This window comes from Coptis chinensis, chromosome 6 (assembly GCF_015680905.1).
Source record: "Coptis chinensis isolate HL-2020 chromosome 6, ASM1568090v1, whole genome shotgun sequence".
In the NCBI taxonomy this organism is placed as follows: domain Eukaryota; kingdom Viridiplantae; phylum Streptophyta; class Magnoliopsida; order Ranunculales; family Ranunculaceae; genus Coptis; species Coptis chinensis.
In genome coordinates, this window is record NC_141461.1 from 96,599,596 (window position 1) to 96,621,012 (window position 21,417).

Genomic DNA, 21,417 nt, shown 5'->3' on the forward strand with positions numbered 1-21,417 from the left:
CCACTAACTAAAGCTAAAGCTAAACACACTTCTCTTTCAGCTACTTCTTTATCAGGAGAATATAAGCTACCCCAAGGTTGATTAGTTTTTCAGTTTGGTTTCTTCCATTTTGCAAAATATTTGACTTACCTGTGATTGTTATTTGCATTTTGTTAGTTAAAATAGTTAAGAGAACTTTGTTTTCTGATCATGTTGAACGATTTATTCCCAGGGGATGCCAAGTCTTGTGGAAGGGAGTGTAATTAATAGCGAGGGTAGGATTCAAGGTGGGCGCAGGCACCTTTCAAAAGCGTCTAGATCCCTAATAGGCTTATATTGAGCACTGAATTTTGTGTATATAATTTGCATGTTATTAACATACATGCTCCACTTTTTGAAACTTTTAGCTAACGTATCAGTGGTTCTTAATCCTTTCATCAACAAAATGATTTAACAATTAGCATAAAGATCGACCAAGCTATGCAGAGCACCACACAGAAGTTATGGAAAGCTCTCTCTGCTGTTTGTATATGATAATGATAATGATTATGAAATGAAAAAAGCCAATTACTGATTCTCCATTCCTGCCATTACAACATACTAGTTGTTAAAGAGTGAAGGTACCTTAACCAATCTTACGAAAACCAGAACTAGAAAGCGAGAAACAAAAATGCATTTTCCCAACTCTCACACCAATTTGTGTATAGCAATTATCAAATTAAAGAACCAACTCATAGGTAGATAGTTCAGATGAACAAGTAAACTATGGATCTGGTTTTAAGTGTTCTGACAGCATGACATAATAATAGTATAATACCATGGCCATATCTAGACTATAACTAGAATTAATTAACCCAACTTCAACGAATAAAAATTAATGTTTGCATGCAAAACATAAAATGTTAATTATATTATACATAAAGAGAAGAACAGCACTAATACTTTAATCTATAAGAAGGCACGTAGATGAAAATATAATATATATAACTTACCTTATAGTTGGTACGTAGGAACTGATGTTATAGACTAAATGGAATAAGCTGATCTGATAAAGAACAAACACCAAGCGGAAAGCTTATACATACAAATCATATCACACTTAGACTCCACTCACTCTTGTAGAACAATGCAATTCAGGAAAGCACACTCTTGTATCTCTTTATATTACAAAATGAATTGAAGAAGCCAACTCTAGAGAAAGTGTGAAAAAAGTCACCATGATTTTCTTTGATAGTGTGAAGAAAGTCACCATGCATGCTAAGCTTGCACGTACTGTGATTTTCTTCCAAGTAAAAAAAGGTTGCTGGATTGACCAATACGCGTGGGGAGGAATCTTTTGTTGGGTGTAGAAATTTTAACGCGGTAATTTTCAGATTTGCTGAAAAGGAACCACGGCATTTTTTAAGCTCAGGCCAGAAATGCGGGAATCTGGGTCCAGGTTACTCATTACAATGTGTGTAAATTCAGAGGGAGCCTTACACATGCAAGATGTCCATTTCGTACACTAGATATGCAGTAGTCGTTGAAAATCTAAGATAAGAACCCAATTTAAGTTTCAGAATTGATAGGTAAATTATTTCATTTATGCCGTATGAACATATGCATCAAAGGGCGTTAAATCCGTTAATTTCGATGTATTTTTGAGAAATAAAAGCGGAGTATGTATGCGTGTCCTTGTCCTAGTAATTCATGTTTTGCTGTAGCTCTTTAAAAGTGAATAATGGGAAGAGAAGAATGATGAACAAAAAAAGAGAAATGGTAGAAATAAGTTCAAATCTATTTGGGGCCTTCCAGTTTTCCAAAGCCAGCTTGCTATTTCCAAAAGAAGACGCAAAAGGGGAGAACAACATAAACGTACTTCGATATATTGTTTATTAATAGCTTGGTTATCCCAAGAGTGGATTGTCATTGTACTACAAACCAACTTTGGCTTACAAGCAGATTCCCAATGTTAGATTACAATGCAATCCTATGGCAGCAAAACACTTTTAGTTTGGCGCCATTTTTCTTTTCTTCTCATTTCGTTAAATTGGGTAAGTGTATTCAATTGATGCTTTTAGCATCGTAAAAAAGAAGAAGAGAGGCTCCAATGTTAAGATAAATTACACTGTCTTGTCCTTCTTGTGTCTCCATCTTTGACTCCTTCCAACTAGCTTGAGAACTTCATCAATAACTACAACAGGTGCAGAAACCAAGATAACTAAATACCATTCTTTTAGGCTCAGCGGAACAATGCCAAACACGTCAGCCAGGAACGGCACATAGAGTATGAGAAAGTGAAGCCCAAATGATACAGACATTGCCAACAGGAGGAAAGGGTTCTTCCATGGTGGCATTCTAACCAAGCTGTTATCTTCAGACAGAGCATTCAATGAGTTGAACATCTCAATTGCCACCAAAACAGATAAAGAAAGGGTCATTGCCTTTACTTTGCCGACCGAAAAGTAGTCACAGGGGTCTGAGAAACTAATCATCCGACCCCCACTGACCATGAATGGGGTCACTGAGAAATTAGACCAATTGGGGCACTCCCCCCAAGTGCGGAGCTGGGATAGAGTAACCAATGTGTGGCCATCTTCTGCAAGATTTATGCCCAGGAAGGACGCTTGGGTGTACCATAAGATGAAGATGCCAACTGTTGCGATGCCCACATATGAACCAATAACCTACATTCATGCAATATTGGTTAACAGAACGTCATTAAACGTGGCAAAAAGTATAACTACTATTAGATGGCATGGTTGGAGTGACAACTGTACATAATACTCACCAAGTATCTGAAGAAAACCCAAGAATTAATGAGAGCGTCGTTGCTCTTTCGAGGTGGTTTTCGCATTATATCAACATCAGCAGGATTAAAACCAAGAGCTGTTGCAGGTGGGCCGTCAGTAACCAGATTGACCCAGAGAAGTTGAACTGGTATCAAGCATTCCGGTATGCCCAGGGCTGCAGTCAGGAAGATAGATATCACCTCCCCCACGTTGGACGATATCATGTACCTGCAATAGGAAACCACAATGTTTATGTAACCGAGTTGAGAAACACGAGATAACAAAACTCAGAAACATACCTAATGAACGCTTTCATGTTATTATATATCGCGCGACCCTCGGCAACAGCAGAAACAATGGTGCTGAAATTATCATCTGCGAGAACCATGTCTGATGCTTCCTTGGCAACCTGGAAGATTACACCAAAGTATCACTGAGAACATTCGAAGTCCGAACATCCATAAACCTCACAATACATGTGGATCAAATCCAACTGGATTCAACAGCAAATGATGGATCACATGCTTAAGACCGCATTGCTGAAAATAATCCTAGATGATACAATGTTTGGAGCTACAAGGGATCCCATCAAATTGAAGCCCCCTCCTCTGTGCATCATGGTTTTAGTAACCTTTAAGGAAACTCCTCATGTAATCAACACGAGTTTGCCCAAACAATCGGAAAAACCAATAACAAGTATACAAGATGCAGCATAGTTAGTAATTGGCAAAGATACCTCAGTTCCTGTAATACCCATGGCAATTCCAATGTCAGCGAGTTTTAGTGCAGGTGCATCATTCACACCGTCTCCAGTCATAGCAACAATCTCACCCATTTCCTTAAGCATTCTTACTATATCTTGCTTATGCTTGGGTTCGGCACGAGAAAAAACCATTCCACCAGGTTTTGACAAAATTTCCTTTTGTAAGGTAGACGAAAGAGCCATGAACTCTTTGCCAGTATAACTTCTAAATTTGAGGTCTTCACCTTCAGAGAATAATCTGATTTCCCGACAGATAGCTTCAGCAGTGGATTTATTATCTCCAGTGATCACCATAACCTTGATCCCAGCATCCCTACAAGCATCAATTGCTTCATGAACTTCACCACGAGGTGGGTCCTGTTTCACAAGGAATTACATAGTAAACATTAAGAAACACATACAAAGAAGACTTGTAACTGTGATAACTGATAAGTATCTAAGGACTCACCCTCAAACCAACAACCCCCACAAAAACTAGGTCACTTTCAATGACGGGGTAGTTGACTGGATCAAGCAGTTTCTTATGAGAAGGATGGCACTCTGAATAGTAGTCTGAAAACTCTCCTAAGTCATCTTTATATGCCAAAGCCAAGCACCGCAATCCTTTTGAGCTCATTCCCAAATTTCTCAAGATTAATAATTGTCTACAAGGCTCATCCATAGGAACAATCGATCCATCTGCTAGCTGCACGTGTGAACTACGTTCCAATAAACTCTCAATCGCACCCTGCCATTAAAACATATTTATCAGAGGAAGAACTTCGACCGAATTAGCAATCAAATAGCAGTGACATTCGATAGTAACAAAGTTATGGCATTGCATGAAAAAGACAAAAAGTATAAGCAAATATAAGATATCAGTTGCAGATCAAGTTGAGCTGAATTTAAACTTGAAGCTTCACAGAAAGAACTAATCATTCAGATATAAGAAATTGCAACATTGACAAGCAGACTTTTCATTCTTCTATAAGGAAAACTCAAATAGGAATCTATAAAATATGCATATAAATAAAGATCTTCACCATCACCGTAAAGGCGTAAACAGAAAAAGTTGAAACAACATTCACCTTCACAAGAAGACGATTATTTCCTGTTGGCTCTCGGACAATAACACTCATTGATTTGCGAACGCGGTCAAACTCCAAAGTAGCAACCCTTTTCAATCTTTTTGTCCACCACTCAGAACAGCCTAATGTCCGTAAAAATCAATAATAAGCAAAATAGTCAGAAATTCACATATATGACGAAATTGCTGATTCCTGCTCACCTAATTTAACATTGCTGCGATCGATTGCACAATCTGCAGCAAACTGTGTATCACGGATCCTGTTTCTTGCCTTGGTATCTGGAACTCCCATCTTTTCAGCCAAGACCTTAAGAGCTGCCTCAGTGGGTAAGCCCGTAGCTTGGAATAAGCGGCCTTTGCAAAAGACCCCAGCGTCATTACAGACAGCACATATCTCTGCCATAGATTGCAAGTTTGCATCCATGTTGTAGCAACTCCAGCCCACGATTCCTCCATCCTTAGGATCGTAAGTTGTACCCTCAACATTAAATATTCGAGAAATAGTTGTCTTTCCACCTAAAGTGAAAAATTGGCTCACTGACATCTGATTGGTTGTAAGGGTCCCAGTTTTATCAGAACAAATCACAGTAGTACACCCCAATGTCTCTACGCTGGGAAGCTTCCTCACAATAGCATTCTTTTTTGCCATTTTTCTCGTACCCAAAGCTAAGCAAGTTGTGATAACGGCTGGAAGGCCTTCTGGAATGGCAGCAACTGCTAGTGCAACTGCAATCTTGAAATAATAGGTGCACTTCTCAAAAGAAAACCGGAAATTTGCAGGCCATCCATTGACAGTGTCCCATGTGAGAAAGTTCTTATAGTTGATCACCCACACAATGAGGCAAACAATCCCAATGGCAGTTGTCAGCCTGTTCCCAAACTCATCCAGTTTCTTCTTCAAAGGGGTATCACTCTCCTCCAATGAGGCTTCATGTATCTGTGTCTGGATCTTCCCAATCTCAGTGCGCATCCCAGTACTCACAACAATGCATGCACAGCTTCCATTCACTATTGTTGTGCCCGCGAATACCATGCATTCTTTCGCCTGCAATTCACAGTCAGATATAAACACAGGACTTGTGCTCTTAATCACTGGCATTGCCTCTCCAGTCAATGAGCTTTGTTCAACTCTCAAAATAGAGGTCTTCAAGACTGCAACTCTCATATCAGCAGGGACCTTGTCTCCAACCCTCAATTCGACAATATCTCCAGGAACAAGCTCTTTCGCAGGTAAATCTGGCACATAATATCCATCCCTTAACACCTTTGTGGACTCACTCTGCAATTCCTTGAGTGCTTCAAGTGCGTTCTCAGCATTAGTCTCCTGCCAAACTCCTACTACAGCATTAAGCACTAAGATCAAAACAATCACAAAGGGTTCAACATAGGCCTCAAAACCGGCTTCGCCGGACTCATTGCCATGTAAGGACGCAAGAACAAACGAGATGAAAGCTGCAACTAACAAAATCTTAACAAGCATGTCATCAAACTGTTCCAATACAAGCTTCCATAAAGGCTTCCCTTTCTCCTTATCAAGTTCATTCCAACCGTATTTTTCTCTTTGCTTCTCGACGCCGTAAGAACTCAGACCCTTTTCTAGTTTTACATTGAATTCCTTCAAACACTGCTCTACACACCAAGACCAAGCGGGAATCTCTTTTTCTTCCATCTAAATGCACCACTTAAATTCAACTCTTATTTTCACCAAAGCTTTTACAAAACTACCCTCAATGCCATCTCAAATTCCTGCATAAAAATTCAAGTGAAAAAGTAAATTGTCACAATTCTGAAAAAAAAAACACACACACACATAACCAATGAATAAATCAAACAAAATTCATACATTTCACCCCCAGCCTTTGATAAACTCAACTTTTGCAACACCAGCCACGTCAAAATTCTAAATGTTACTGCCTTTTTGAAAAAAAAAAAAAAAAAAACACACACAACTCCAGTGCCTTTTGATTCTGAAACTAAGTCCAAAATCTTACGCTTTCACTTCAACAAAAATCCCAACGACAACTACAAGCATTTAAGTCTTAAACAACACAACAACTTCCAACATTAACATCAAAGGAGACAAATTCACAAGTTTTCAACCAAAACAAAACAATCCTTGAACCTTGGTCACAAAAAACCAAAAGAAATAAGCAAAAAAAAAAAAAAAAAAAGAAAGAAATATATAAAACAACTGTGTAGAAAAAAAACGAACCTTAGAAAGTGAGCAGAAAGAAAGATGGCTTGGAGACAAAGCAAAGTAGAATAGAATTTTCTTGAAAAGACTTTCTATGTTTTCAACTTGTCCGAGAAAAAAAAGAGAAACAAGTTCGTTTTCAGGAACGGTCTATTTTCTCTTGGTATCTTTCTTCGTTGCTTCGTTTCTCTCTGTCAGCATTTTTAAAGTAGTGAACTAATTTACGTAAATAGCCTTGGCTTACGTGATTAAAAACTGACACGTTCTGTAACTGTGTACTTGTTACTGTTGATGCCGTACACGATTCCATGGAACAACAAGAAGATTTTCATGTGTCTAGTTTTTTGGTTTTGGTCAGATGTGACTGAAAAGCATCTAATTGGTTGGCTTTGGCATAATTGGATTATGTTGCTTTCTCAAATTAATGTCAACCGCTTATTTCTGGTTGAATTGGATTTGATTTCTTGCGTGGAAAGTTTGATGGAGTGTAAATGAGTAATCTACTTTAGTTTTTTTCTTCACGAAAATTCAAATATAGTCGTCGCTGCACTTTTTCTGCTAAGCAAATAAGAATAAGAACATAATTTGAAACTACCAGGAAACGACTCAAAGTAATTTTACTGCTCACATCACTCATTTACAACTATTTTACAATCCATAAAGAAATTCATAACAAAACATTTCAAAGTAAATTCACTGCACACTTCACTCTCATTTACGAAGGCAAGTTTTTCGCCAAATCCAGCCAATATACAATAAGTGCCTAAACATTTTTCATTGACATTTTATAGTAATACTAGAATTTAACCCGTGGCTATGCCACTCTGCTTTTACAAAAGTGCATTAAATATTATTTTTACAATATTCAATTTCATGTTAAACAACTATTTTAAGTATCTCAAAATATATATATATATATATACAGACATATAATCCTCAGCACCGATATTGATAAAACAAAAACATGACTACTTTGATAAACCTTCTCGATTCGTCTTCACCATATGACAAAAGATCATTCCTAAGGAGCATTATCAAACCGTTTTTTTAGTTAGACAATCGGCCTTGGTTCTTCTATTGATATGCATTTAGCCGTTTGACTGCATGTCATTTATCAAACCGAAGAGACACTGCTATATCCCACAAACAGGAGTAGTTGGACTTGGTACCCTTCCGAAAATGGATATGTCAGAACGTATCTTACGTAGCTGTTGGCTTTGCAAGTTATTGAAAAACTAAGCATCATATCTTAATTAAATGACTGACACACAGTCATCGTTGTGCTAACTTTATGTATTTTTCATACTTGCACAACATTATAGGAGGAGTTCTAATAATTGTTGGTCTTTATATGGTCACTTAGCTTGGGAACCTCTGAGAGAAAGAAGATTGGCAATTACCTACTTAAATCGGGACTCTGAACCCTTTCTTCACTGCGGGGATCCCCGATTGGCAAGGCTCCATACCGTAAAGGACACATGTTCTCGGGGACCTCCACCACATTACCCCGTGAGTCCGGATTGATATATCATCCTTGGACTTGGTTATTCCACCCGTGATACTACAATGGAATCTTACTATTATTATTATGCCGTTAGACTTGGTGTGTGTTTGGAATTATCCTGAGATATATCATGTATATCTGGTAGATTTAGGATTTAAGATGTGATGCACATAGCAGTTAACTCTAAAGAGTTGCCTCTGTTAATCTGTTATATATCTGCTTGATTTTTACATTACATGCCACTGAGTAACTGGATTTGGTAGTTGGTTTAAAAGGGAATGAGGTCTTTATTACTATTATTTTTTTGATAATAAAGGGAATGAGGTCTACCCATGGTACAAAAACAGACTTTATTGAATTTGTGCTAGTGGTTTGATATATGTTAATTTGCATGTTGGTTTATTGGCTTGTAGTGAAAAACGAAATCCGTTAAGGCTCGGTTTACCCAAGTTTTCCAATTGTTGCAAATCATGCACTCATGGGAAACTTATGCACTGAAGAAAACTGTGTAAATAGAAAGAACTCGATCAGCCAATTAAGTACTGAATCCGATTCAAAGGTGTGAACTGTGAAGTGTCAATTGTGCACATGTTTTTCCCTAATAGATGAACTTTGGAGTAACTTGATGTGAACTTTGGAGTAACTTGATATAAAGTTCTATTAACGTTTTGTGTACCCGTTGCATAGATGATTTCGCAATCGGCGAGAGATGGATAACTTGAGCTTCGTTAAAACCCTTGGAGAAAGTTGCGTCGCGGACTTCTTTCTAATTCCCTTATTAATTATATTAATGCCTCTAGCTATAATCTATACTTCATTGATTGGTGTGAGTGATGATTGACACTTCTATATGATTTTACTTACCCAGGACTTGTGCTTTGTGGTAATTGGATAGTGATTCCACTACTTCAATTTCTTGTTTGAGTCAGGCTTAATGCTTCTAAAGCGTGAGATTCACTTACTACCGGAGCTAAACTTTGAGCTTTGTATATACTAATTGGAATGAACTTAGATTAGATTTATATAGCCCTTGGATCCTGTGGATATATATCCGAATGAAGATATAGATTAATATCAATCAGTATCTTTAAGTAGTTTCCTAATTGGTATGAATTAGTATCTTTGAGTAGTTTCCTAATTGGAATCAACTTATTACGTGGATATTTTGATGGGGCAGGCGCAGGTCTATATAGAAGATGAGTGCGGGACTCTCTATATCCTGGTATTTCAAGTATCGGCTTGTGCTTTGTGGTAATTGGATAGATTTTATGTCAGTCTGGATAGATTTATATAGCCTTCCCGTGGATATATATGAGATATAATCCTGTGGATATATATCGGAATGAAGATATGAGATATAATTTAATATATATATTAACTATCTATGAGCCGTCAGATGTACTGACTGTATTAACTGTTAGCCGTCTGATGTAGGCTTCACACAAAGATCCTGGGACTCTCTATTATCCTAGGACTCTTCCGACTCTCTATTTCAAGTATCGGCTTGTGCTAGATTTTACGTCAGTCTGGATAGATTTATATAGCCTTCCCGTGGATATATACCCGTGGATATATACCCGTGGATATATATCGGAATGAAGATATGAGATATAATTTAATATATATATTAACTATCTATGAGCCGTCAGATGTACTGACTGTATTAACTGTTAGCCGTCTGATGTAGGCTTCACACAAAGATCCTGGGACTCTCTATTATCCTAGGACTCTTCCGACTCTCTATTTCAAGTATCGGCTTGTGCTAGATTTTACGTCAGTCTGGATAGATTTATATAGCCTTCCCGTGGATATATACCCGTGGATATATATGAGATATAATCCTATGGATATATATCGGAATGAAGATATGAGATATAATTTAATATATATATTAACTATCTATGAGCCGTCAGATGTACTGACTGTATTAACTATTAGCCGTCCGATGTAGGCTTCACACAAAGAGCTTAAAGACCAAGCTGTTTTATTATATAGATTATTTATATTTAATTGTGTATTTTTAACGTAAAACCAGATATTCTCTTTATTCTATGGTATTATGCATATTTTTTTTTCATAATATATTATTTGTATGTATGGGCATGTTTTTAGGAAAAATCCGATATGATCCGATGCAAAATATATTATATTAAATTAGTTTAATATTTTTTTTGTAGGAAATAAAATATGTTAGTCAAAGCCCAATTAAAACCCGAGCCCATGAACCAAAGAGGTCAGATAATTTAAATAATCAATAAGTAAAAGTTCGTGGCATAAATTATCAATATAACAAAACAGAGCTGTTTCCTGACTCGCGGCTGGGATTTGCTTTGAAGGGGTATAAATCTACGGTCGTAACGAGTGCCACAACGGCAGCCGCCGTAAATTAATCTAGAAATTGGGCTCTAGACACTTTCTGTTGTGAATAATTAACTGCGGAAACAACGTTACCCACACCAAACGGATCAATCCTACACAAAGATTGATCTTTCTCAATAGACAAGACTTCAACACCCTCCAAGCGATATCCCAACACTTCTCAATATCAAATAACAAGCATATGAAATAAAACAATCAATGTAAAAGAAGAACAAACCACAAGACGAGATATATCGTGGTTCGGCAATTTGCCTACATCCACACTGCGAGTTCCAAGCTTTACTAGATGTCCGGAGTAACTGATTACAAGTCTCTCTCAATTCACTCACAAAGAATGAACACTCAACTCACAAAGAATTGTGCTCTTGTAATCACTCTCTTTCTTGGTTTTGGAAAAGTTAGGTTTTCCAAAAAACTGATTTTGTTTTTATACCAAAAAACCAAAAATCGCGTTTCTTGTATGGCGAGGCCCGCAAAAAGACTGATGCGGGCTACTTATTAAAGCCATGGCGCTGGCGCCTTCTTTGAGGGCGGGCGCCGCTAAATCATCTGGAGTAGTGAAGCGAAGTCGCCAGCTCTGGCCTGGCTGGCCTCGACCGCGGAGAGAAACAGAAATTTTCTACATTCTCCACTCGGTGAGGTTTTAACACATAAAACCAAGCCAACACTTCCAAAGAAGATCACATCCGGTAGGGAACACCTCCAAAAGGAAGACTTCAGAAATCAATCCGCCTGGCGGGCTATGCCCACACGGGGCTCTTTCAAACATGTAGGATTTGGAGCAAGTCCAAACGGTGTTGGAACTTAACTCCGGTGACAACTTTCGCATATCGCCGAGGGTTGTCATGGGTGTCTACTTTCTCAAGTGCTACATCATCACCATCCTCAACGACATCCCAGTATAAAGTGATATCGGACATCAATATGCTTGGTCCGACCATGATGAACTTGGTTCTTCGCCAAATGAATAGCACTTTCGACTATCACAATACACAAAACAACACCGTTTCGCTTCAATACCCAAATCATCTAGAAGACCTCGAAGCCATAGTGCCTCTTTCCTCGCCTGCCACGCCATATACTCGCCTCGGTAGTAGATAGAGCAATCTGTAGCTGTAGCATAGACCTCCAACTAACCGTGCACCATGCATCATAAACACATAACCAAGATGAGTCGATCGTCGCCTATCTAGATCACCAAGCATAATCGGAATCCACAAACCCACCGACATAACAAGTTCTCCCACCATAAGCTAATCCCACATCCAAAGTACCCTTCAAGTACCTTAGTACCCATTTCATCGCCTCCCAATGCTTTGCTTCCCGTGATTTGCCATATACCGCTGCCACAACACTAACTGCTGCGGAAATGTCCGGGCATGCACACCATAGCATACATCAAACTACCCACTGGCACTTGCATAAGGAACATTAGCCATATATGCTTTTGTTCCTCCAATCGAACTAGGAGAGAACTTAGTGAAAGCCTAAAATGCCCAAATAAAGGAGTAGAAACCGACTTTGCATTCTCCATACCAAATCGAGAAATTACTTTTCAATGTATTTCTTCCGGAGACAACTATCCGTCAAACTTCTTCCTATCTCTCACAATCTCCATGCCCAAGATCTTCTTGGCTCCACCTAAGTCTTTCATCTCAAACTCGAGCTAAGTTGAGATTTCAACTTGTCTATCTCCACCATGCTTTTGGAAGCAACAAGCATGTCATCCACATAAAGCGGAGATAGATGAAGTCATTACCACGAAGCCTTCTAAAGTAGACACAAAGAGCTCATACTTACTTCGGTGTACTCATGTTGCATCATGAATGTGTCAAAGCATTGTACCATTGCACAGGCGATTGCTTTAACTCGTCACATGCGGACCCGATTCAATTTGCATACATAATCTTCTTTTCAAGAACGACAAACCCTTCAGGTTGTCTCATATAGATCTCTTCTTCCAAGTCCCCATGCAAGAAAGTTTTTTTCAAGTTGCTCTAACTCCCAAATTAGTGAGCAACTAAACTTAATAGCACCGCGAATGGACGTATGTTTGACCACCGGGAAAATACCTCATTGTAGTCAACTCCTTCCTTCCGTGAAAACCCTTTGCTACCACTCTTGCCTTGTACCCGATCTTTTTGGACTCGGGGAAGGACCTCTTTCTTTCCTCAACACCCATTTATCGCCGATAGTCCTTTTGCCGCTTTGGCAATAAAACTAGGTCCCATGTGTGATTTTTATCAAGAGATTCCATCTCTGCTTGCATAGCTACCAACCAATCTCTGAATGAGCATCTCTAACGACTTCCTTGAAGCTATCCGCTCATCATCTTCGATATTCGGTCATATGCCACTAAATCCACGACCATAGTGTTTCACTTCTTCGCCCATACTTGTGCACTTCTTTAACTTGTCTCTCGTGGCTCAGTCACCACTACAAGTTGCGGATGCTCTTGCTCTTCTTCCCTTTCTTGTGTGGTGGTTTCATGATTTGGTACCTCATCATGATCTAACCGGTCGTCTGGCAGATTAGACAACTCAAGCTCGGTAAGCTTGAACCCTATGGACTCACCATTACGCCCCACTACTTCCTTTACGAAAGATAACACGCGAGTCTCATCAAAAGTAACATCTCTCACGACCGGGAACTTGTGGGCTTCTAGACACCACAATCTGTATCCCTTTTACCCCATTTGCGAAAAGAATAAGAATATGGCCTTCTTAGCTCAGGATCTAGCTTGCTTGTCCCTCACATGGTAGTAAGGCACGATCCAAACACTTTCATGAGATACTATAATCAATCACCGGTTACGACCACACCTCATAAGGTGTCCCGCAATCTATAGCCGGTAATCTTGGTGACCTATTATGCAATTAACACGCCATGGACACTTTGATCCGCCTGAATACTCTTTGCCTGGGACCGGCATTAGACAATAAACATCTTGCTCTTTCAAGCAAAGTTCTATTCATCCTCTCTCGCCATTCCATTCTCATTTGTGGCGTGCCCTAATCGGTCGATTAATGCGGCAATTCCCTGTTCCAAGCCATTTAACTCTTGGAAAGGTCCATAGGTATACTTTCGGTACCATTGTCGGGCCGTAATGTCTTTTACCTTCCTATCTCGTGCGATTCTCAACCCTTTGCCTTCCACTTCTTAAATGTCTCAAACACTTCATCTTTCGATTTCATCATATACACCCACACATAGCGCGAGTATGATCATCAATGAATGAGACATAATAGCGGTTACCTCCCTTTGAAGCCACCACGAGGGTCCCCAAACATCCGTATGCACATAATCAAGGATGCTCATTGTTGTCGTGCTTGCTTGACTTGAACTTGATTCTCGCGATTTGCTTCCCATAGACGCAATGCTCACAGAACCCCATACTTGGCTTCTTCAAGTTCTTCAAGAACCCTCGCTTGCACAACTCAGACAAACCCTTTTCACTCATATGCCCTAAACGCATATGCCACATCTTAGTGCACTCAGAATCATTACTACATGCACCCACCGCTACATCGCCTATCACCGCATTACTACCAATCGTGAGTATACAAGGTTCCATATTTTTGACCCTTCATAACAATTAAAGAGCCATTAACAATATTTAGGACTCCACCTTCGCCCACAAACTTGTGGCCTTTGGAATCCAAGGTACCAAGAGAAATAAGACTTTTCTTTAGCTTCGGGGAACATGTCTCACATCGGTTAGAGTCCTCACTACACCATCATACATCTTAACCCAGTATAGTTCCAATTCCTACCGTCTTACAAACAACGTCATTACCCATTAAAAGCAGAACCACCATCAATGCTCTCTGCAAAGAGGTAAACCACTTTCTATTCGGACACATATGATAGGAACATCCGAATCAAGAATCCACCTCTCGGTCATATAGTCTTGTGTGGACACACAAAGACTGAACTCATCCTCTTCAGAGCCTGAAGCATAATTTGCCTCAAATTTTGCCTTACCTTTCTTCTGACCATCTCTCTTGTTCTCTTTCTTCGGGTGGGGACAATTACTTGCGTAATGTCCTTTTTCATTGCAATTGTAGCACTGTACATGTTTTAAAGGCTTCTTTGACTTGGACCTAGAATTATCATTATTTGAATAATTCTGTTCAGACGAATTTTCTCTTGCCACTAGCCCCTGACTTGCATCAATGCTATTTTCTACACGTGTCTTCTTCATTAACTCATAAGAAAGAAGTGCACTCTGAACTTCGTCAAGATCGACGACTTCTCTGTTCATGAATGCAGTCATTAGATGCTCATAGCTTTCTGGCAAGGAGAATATTAAACATGCCGCTTGATCCTCATCATCCATCTTCATACCAACATTCAAATAATCCGCTAGACGTCGACGGAACTCACTAACGTGCTCTTGCATCGTTGAACCATCGACCATCATGTACCGATAAAGACGCTTCTTAAGGTACATCTTGTTCGTCATGCTCTTGGTCATATACATAGACTCTAGTTTGAGCCAAATACCGGCAGCGGTATTTTCTCCCATCATACTATACATGACCTCATTAGCAAGACATAGCCGGATTGATGAACAAGCCTGAAGATCGAACTCTTCCCAATCATCATTACTCATACGCTCGCGCCTTAGATTTAATCCCTTCAAAGCCTTGTGCAAACCTTGTTGGATGAGGATGTCCTTTACTTGGACTTGCCAAATCCCAAAGTTATTCTTTCCATTAAACTTCTCTACTTCAAACCTTGCGTTTGACATCTTGGGAGCCATCTTTCAAGTTACACACAATAACCCAAAAGAAACGGTTTCACCTCGAATTTAATCGAACACCTTGTCTACACAAATTTTTAAGTACTAAACTCAAAATCCTAGGTCGTATACCTACGCTCGATACCAATTGTTGTGAATAATTAATCTGCGAAACAACGCGTTACCACACCAAACGGATCAATCCTACACAAAGATTGATCTTTCTCGATAAACAAGACTTCAACACCTCCCAAGCGATATCCCAACACTTCTCAATATCAAATAACAAACATATGAAATAAAACAATCAATGTAAAAGAAGAACAAACCACAAGACGAGATATATCGTGGTTCGGCAATTTGCCTACATCCACACTGCGAGTTCCAAGCTTTACTAGATGTCCGGAGTAACTGATTACAAGTCTCTCTCAATTCACTCACAAAGAATGAACACTCAACTCACAAAGAATTGTGCTCTTGTAATCACTCTCTTTCTTGGTTTTGGAAAAGTTAGGTTTTCCAAAAAACTGATTTTGTTTTTATACCAAAAAACCAAAAATCGCGGTTACTGTAGCGAGGCCCGCAAAAGACTCGAGCGCTGGCGCCGCTTACTACTGGCCTTGGTATATTAAAAAGCCAAAGCCATGGCGGCGGGCTTCTTTGAGGGCGGGGCGCGCTAAATCACTGGAGTAGTGAGCTTGAAGTCAGTCGCTTAGCTCTGGCGCGCGCCTCGACCGCGGAGAAAACGAAATTTTCTCTACACTTTCTTTAGTGTGATTTTTGTCTAGAGAAAGACCAATATTATCTTTTGATTCTACTCCAATTTTAATAACACGTCATTTTTTGGGTGTATTAACTGTTTTTAAAACTTCTTATTTCTCTTTTTTACCCTTTTATTTGTAACTGTCAATTTCTTCCACAAATAAATAATATGAAAATCTAATGTGTGCAGACTGTAGGTGTGTGTGTCAATCGAGGCCACTCATCAAGGGTGCGTGTGTATTGCTCCAAGATGTACTGCAATCAAATAATACAATTGTCTTATAAAAAACAACCATTTGTCCTTTCACAATTTGAATTACATCAAACAAAGTTTAAACATGTTATTCAAAATTATCAGCGATGCATTTTAAATTGTTAAAGCTGTATTGAAATTAGTTGTAATCAACATTACTTTTTTCCGTTTTTGAAGTTGATGTTTTCCACATTGTTTTGGTCTCTCCAAAAATTCATCTCACTTTTAATTAGAATTTTGTAGATTTCAGATGAATTTTAGTTATTTTGATTAACCCACTACTCTTTTGGTAATTTATTTAGTTCGTAGTTTTTTTTTTGTTGGTAGTTGGCTTTTTTAGTTGTGACTAATAAAAGAGATCAAAATTGTAAAAGTCAGTCTGAAATTTGAGACAGATGTCAAATTTCAGTTTTTATGGAGGAAAAACAAAAAAAAAGTTTGCTATTTCTTCTGAACTTAATAAATTTGCGTATGTGTACCTATACCCAATTTTCTGGTAAATTAATTAGATCATTAATTCTGAAATTAAACAGAAAAAACCTTTCGTTTCTCCAGACTTAAACTACAATTAATTAGACCGTGGTTCTCTTCGTTCTCTCTCTACAACTTCATCTAACAAAAAAAAAACACTTTTCTCCTTTTACTCCTTGGTACTCTCGCAAACTCACATGTAAGTTTCTCATTTTTTTTTTTTTTTTTTTTTTTTGGGTTAATGCGAACCAGTTTCACTTCTTCTTCTTCTTGATTGATAGCATATGACTTTAAATTGAGTCTCCGTGGAGAATTTCATTTCCAGTCATGGCTTGGCGATTCATAGTAGTGACTATCCCTATTGGTTTTACAGAGTGATGACAAAATTCTTCGAAAAGTGATTCAGATGGGATTTGGATGAAAACCACTTCATTGATTCTCTTTAAGAATGAGCAGTACAAAACGAGGTATCTATAATCCCGATTATTGTAGATTTTTGTTTTGGTTTTTGCATTTATGATTGCTAACTCTTCATGCTCATTTTAGGCAACTGTTGCATATAATTTGTTGTTTGCCAAACGCTTTCGATCCACCTGCAGGATATATTGGAGCTGGGAACTAATTATCTAATTATTTATGTTTGGAATCCTTTGTGAGTCGAGAAACAAGTGGGAAAGAAGAGCTCCTCTCACCCCTTCACACTGTGCGCTCCTTCTACACGGAGGAAGGGGTAAAACTGGTGTCACACGCATAATCGTCCAGCCATCCACTAAGCGCATCCATCACGACGCTCTTTATGAGGATATTGGCTATCATTTATCACATGATCTATCAGAATGCGGTCTTATCACATGATCAAACGCCCAAAGGTGCATACTTCAATTCATTTGCCCTTCTACTTACTATCTACAGATCACTACGTAATTTTTTCTTTCTGGCTTCAGTTATAGATGATTCTTCCCGAGAGGGCTTACACTTTCTTCTCTCACACCCACAAGGTGCAGAAATAAAGCATGCCTTTGCTAGATAAGGTACCTCCTTATTCAGTCCCTATCCAGTAGTACAGATGCTTACATTCATTTTTTTTATGAAATTCTATAAACTGCAGATATATACTAGATGAAAGGGTGTCTTTGTTTGACTATGAGCTTATTGTTGGAGACCATGGGAAGAGGTTGCTTGCATTTGGAAAATTTGCTGGTAGAGCTGGATTAATTGACTTCTTACATGGGTTAGGAAAACGTAGGTACCATCTCTTATTGCCCCAAACCTTCTCCTTTTTTCTTCTTTGTATTATATCACTCTCACCATACTTTTTCTATCCGTAAAAGGCCACCTAATATTGCATTCTTTAAAATCTTCATTTTTCTACTTTAAATACTTAGGCTCAGGTTAATGTTGTTAAGTAATTGAAGCCACATAGGGGATTCCTTACCAGCTTTGTTGTTTGTATAGTCGAATGGACCCATGAATTAAGCATTCTCAAAGAACATTTTTCAAGGTTCATGAATCCATATATACTTCTAATATTAATAAAAACTCTTCTATTGATGTGTGGCGGAACATACCGATATACATTACTATTAAAAGTATAGTCCACTCGAGAATCTATTGGTAGTCATTCAGTAACCTTGTTTTCTTAATGTTTACAGATTGTTGTGTTGTGTAACTTTTGTATGTTAGAATGATAAGAGCGTGAATCTTTTCTACTATTAAATTTCAGGTTATCTAAGTCTTGGATATTCAACACCTTTCCTCTCACTGGGAGCATCTTATATGTTTCCTTCTCTGGCTTCCGCGAAAGCTGCAGTGATTGTTGTTGCTGAAGAGATAGCCACGCTTAGGATCGCCATCCGAATCATGTCCTTTTGTCTTTATATTCACAGGATCAGGAAATGGTATTGATGTACTACTGAAATTTTGACTTCCATTCTTATAATTCTCTAGAACTCGATCATCCGCTAGGTTTGTCTTTTCTCTTCTTCTATTGGAATTGAATTTAATACTCAGAATGTTTCGAATTTATGAATTGCACAGCAGTTCTTCACGAAAGAGACGACATCAAGTGGTAAGTTAGTCATTTTTAATTTTTAAGTTCTTTATCTATTTTCTTTAATATTACCATTTTTAATTAATCCTCCTTTTAAAATTTAGTGTTTGTTAACGTGATACAAAGATGGAAATAAATATAAACTTTGGATAGCGTTCAATCATTCCGATAAGCTTTTCTGTTGAAGGTATTCTCAAACCAATCTAAATATACATTTTTTTCATTCATTTCCATTTTATTGTACAATAGATGTCTCCGGCTGGAATTTGTGTAATACCCAATCATCCTTAGTAATCTGCCTCATAGGTGTTTGACTAAAGCACATAACAAGATACATTCCTTTCAAAAGAAGGAGCAAGCAGCACCCATTATGGTATTGAAATGTACGGGTAAGTCAATAGATATGCATGGGTAAGTCACTTCAAGGCTTAAGACGATTTTCTCATGTCTGACTTAAGGCTTCTTAAGTATTTTGCAGTCGTAGTTATTGCACACACCACTAATTCCCTGTCGAATGGGACATCTTTTACCTAAGTAAATCATGGAATTATACTCAAAAGCAATGTTTCACAAAACTTATGTACAAGGGTAAATTTGTCATTCAACAAAAAAGGAATAAAAAACACGGAAAATTAATCGGTAATTTAAAGCATCCTCCGGACTATAAAACTCAACGTCTTTGTAAAAACAGAGACACCATTTCGTGGTTTCCCAATTAAAAATAAAATAAACCATTCGTTCTCTCTGTTCCTTATATCAATATATAAGGGAGGAAAGTTTTATGACCAACTCCATTAAACGGTATGGCTCAATGACATGTTATTTCTGTATAGTGTTTATGTTGATTCTCTTATTATTGTTATATCATTGGGTAGGTTTCAAAGTTAAGCCATGGTTTCAATTTTGTTCGAGTTTCCGTTGAACTTTATTTCAAAGGGGATCGTAAAAGGGTGCAGTGATTAGGTCTTTGGTTTCTCCTCTACCTTTTTAAAACGTGATTTGCGTCTCATGAATGGTTGTAAATACGCCGCCAGTACCAATGAAACAGAGTGTAGTTTTATTGAAGGGATTCAACATTTCTAATCTGAATTCTTCCGTGGTTCCCTTCTAAAAAATCTCTATAGAAGAATCTTCTTAGAAATGTTGTGACCATAGCATCCCAAGTAGGAATGGTTTTATAGTGTAAGTCATTCATGTAAGAGTAGCACCTGTCAATGATAATGGAAATTGACGATGGCAAAAAGCCTCACTTCTGGCTCTATCCCCACATCGATGAAGGAAGAGTACCCAATGTTTCTCTTGCTCCACTCCACCTGACTGTGAGCGGCGTTGGTAGAAGTTGTAATTTGTAATTTACATGGACGTGAAAGACATTGTAGGAGAGCTTAATTGGAGTTCTATCATTATGTTCAAGTTGCTTTGTTACACCGTACCATCTACTAATTTGCATTTTATATATACTTTTTACTGTTTTGACACTAATAACTACTGTTGATTAGATTACGCTGTTTTGCTATGAACGAAATTATGGAAGAGCAAATGGATGTAGCAAATCATTACAAAATAGGTATCTATAATTACACTATCTATAATTGATTTTCATTCACTGGGTTTCTATTTTCATATTTCTTGATTCATTGGATAATTTTCGTGTAGCATTCATGGTGAGTCGGAGCTGTTGAAGTTGAAGAAGAAGGAATAGTCATAATTTCATAATCAACTACTGTTCTAGGACCGGTAGAGCTTTCTCTAACTGCGTGAGGTTAGTTACACCAATTATTTTTCTATAGCAGTATGACATGAATCGTTATGCAATTTTGTTAACTTCATACTAAGGTTAGTTAATTGTTCTGTTCTCTCTTTCCAAACATCATTGCTTCTGTTCCTAGGTCTCAGAATTTTTTTATCTATATAAATCATGTAATTAAACTCAAATTTAGTACATGAAATGTTTTTAATAAAAGCTTTGACAATTTATGTTAATACTTGAAAAGTCAGTTGTCTCAAAGGTAAAAACAAATAAATTGAGAAGTTGTTAAGCAAAGTCTGTTACTGCTACATGATCTCTTTGCTCATGAAACTGCATAAAAGAGAAGCAAGTAACCTTGGGATGACATATCCAAATTTTGCAAGCCTTCGGAAACAAAGAACGAGGACCTATTTATGTATAATATCAGACTATTCGGTTAAGTTGGATATATCAATTAGCTTAACTAAATCACTTACACACATGCTAATTTAGGCCGGTTATTCTCTTTTACTTTAGTCCACGGTGCATTGCTTTCTTTATTTTACTGGAAGCTGATCATTTTTTTTTTTTTTTTAAATTTGTATATAATAGGTTAATCTGCTTGAAAAACTTTGTTAGATCACTACACAGTAAGACATACATTTTTAGCTTATGTTCGACATGTTTCATACTTTTTTAAAAAAATCTGTATATAATAGTCTAATATAACAAGAGAGGGAAGTTTTACGACC

General features: G+C 37.9%; 1 protein-coding gene and 1 long non-coding RNA gene across 3 annotated transcripts; one reads left to right on the forward strand and one right to left on the reverse strand.

Moving 5' to 3' along the window:
* Positions 1-1,819: 1,819 nt before the first annotated feature.
* ECA2 (ER-type Ca2+-ATPase 2) lies at positions 1,820-6,966 on the reverse strand. Its single transcript, XM_086564534.1, has 8 exons — positions 6,792-6,966; positions 4,781-6,325; positions 4,581-4,702; positions 3,962-4,240; positions 3,487-3,870; positions 3,050-3,159; positions 2,750-2,978; positions 1,820-2,645 (listed from the first exon to the last, which is right to left on the reverse strand). Exons 2-8 carry the CDS (start codon positions 6,246-6,248, stop codon positions 2,082-2,084), a joined length of 3,156 nt encoding a protein of 1,051 aa, XP_086420660.1. The 5' UTR covers positions 6,249-6,325; positions 6,792-6,966; the 3' UTR covers positions 1,820-2,081.
* Positions 6,967-17,346: 10,380 nt separating this feature from the next.
* Positions 17,347-19,058, forward strand: LOC147495817 (uncharacterized). Of its 2 annotated transcripts, XR_015199301.1 has the most exons (5): positions 17,347-17,755; positions 17,831-17,917; positions 17,995-18,128; positions 18,610-18,954; positions 19,041-19,058. It is a non-coding gene; the product is annotated as an uncharacterized LOC147495817 (long non-coding RNA). The 2 variants fall into 2 exon arrangements; XR_015199302.1 differs by lacking the exon at positions 19,041-19,058 and having other exon boundaries at positions 17,995-18,132; positions 18,610-18,727.
* Positions 19,059-21,417: the final 2,359 nt, after the last annotated feature.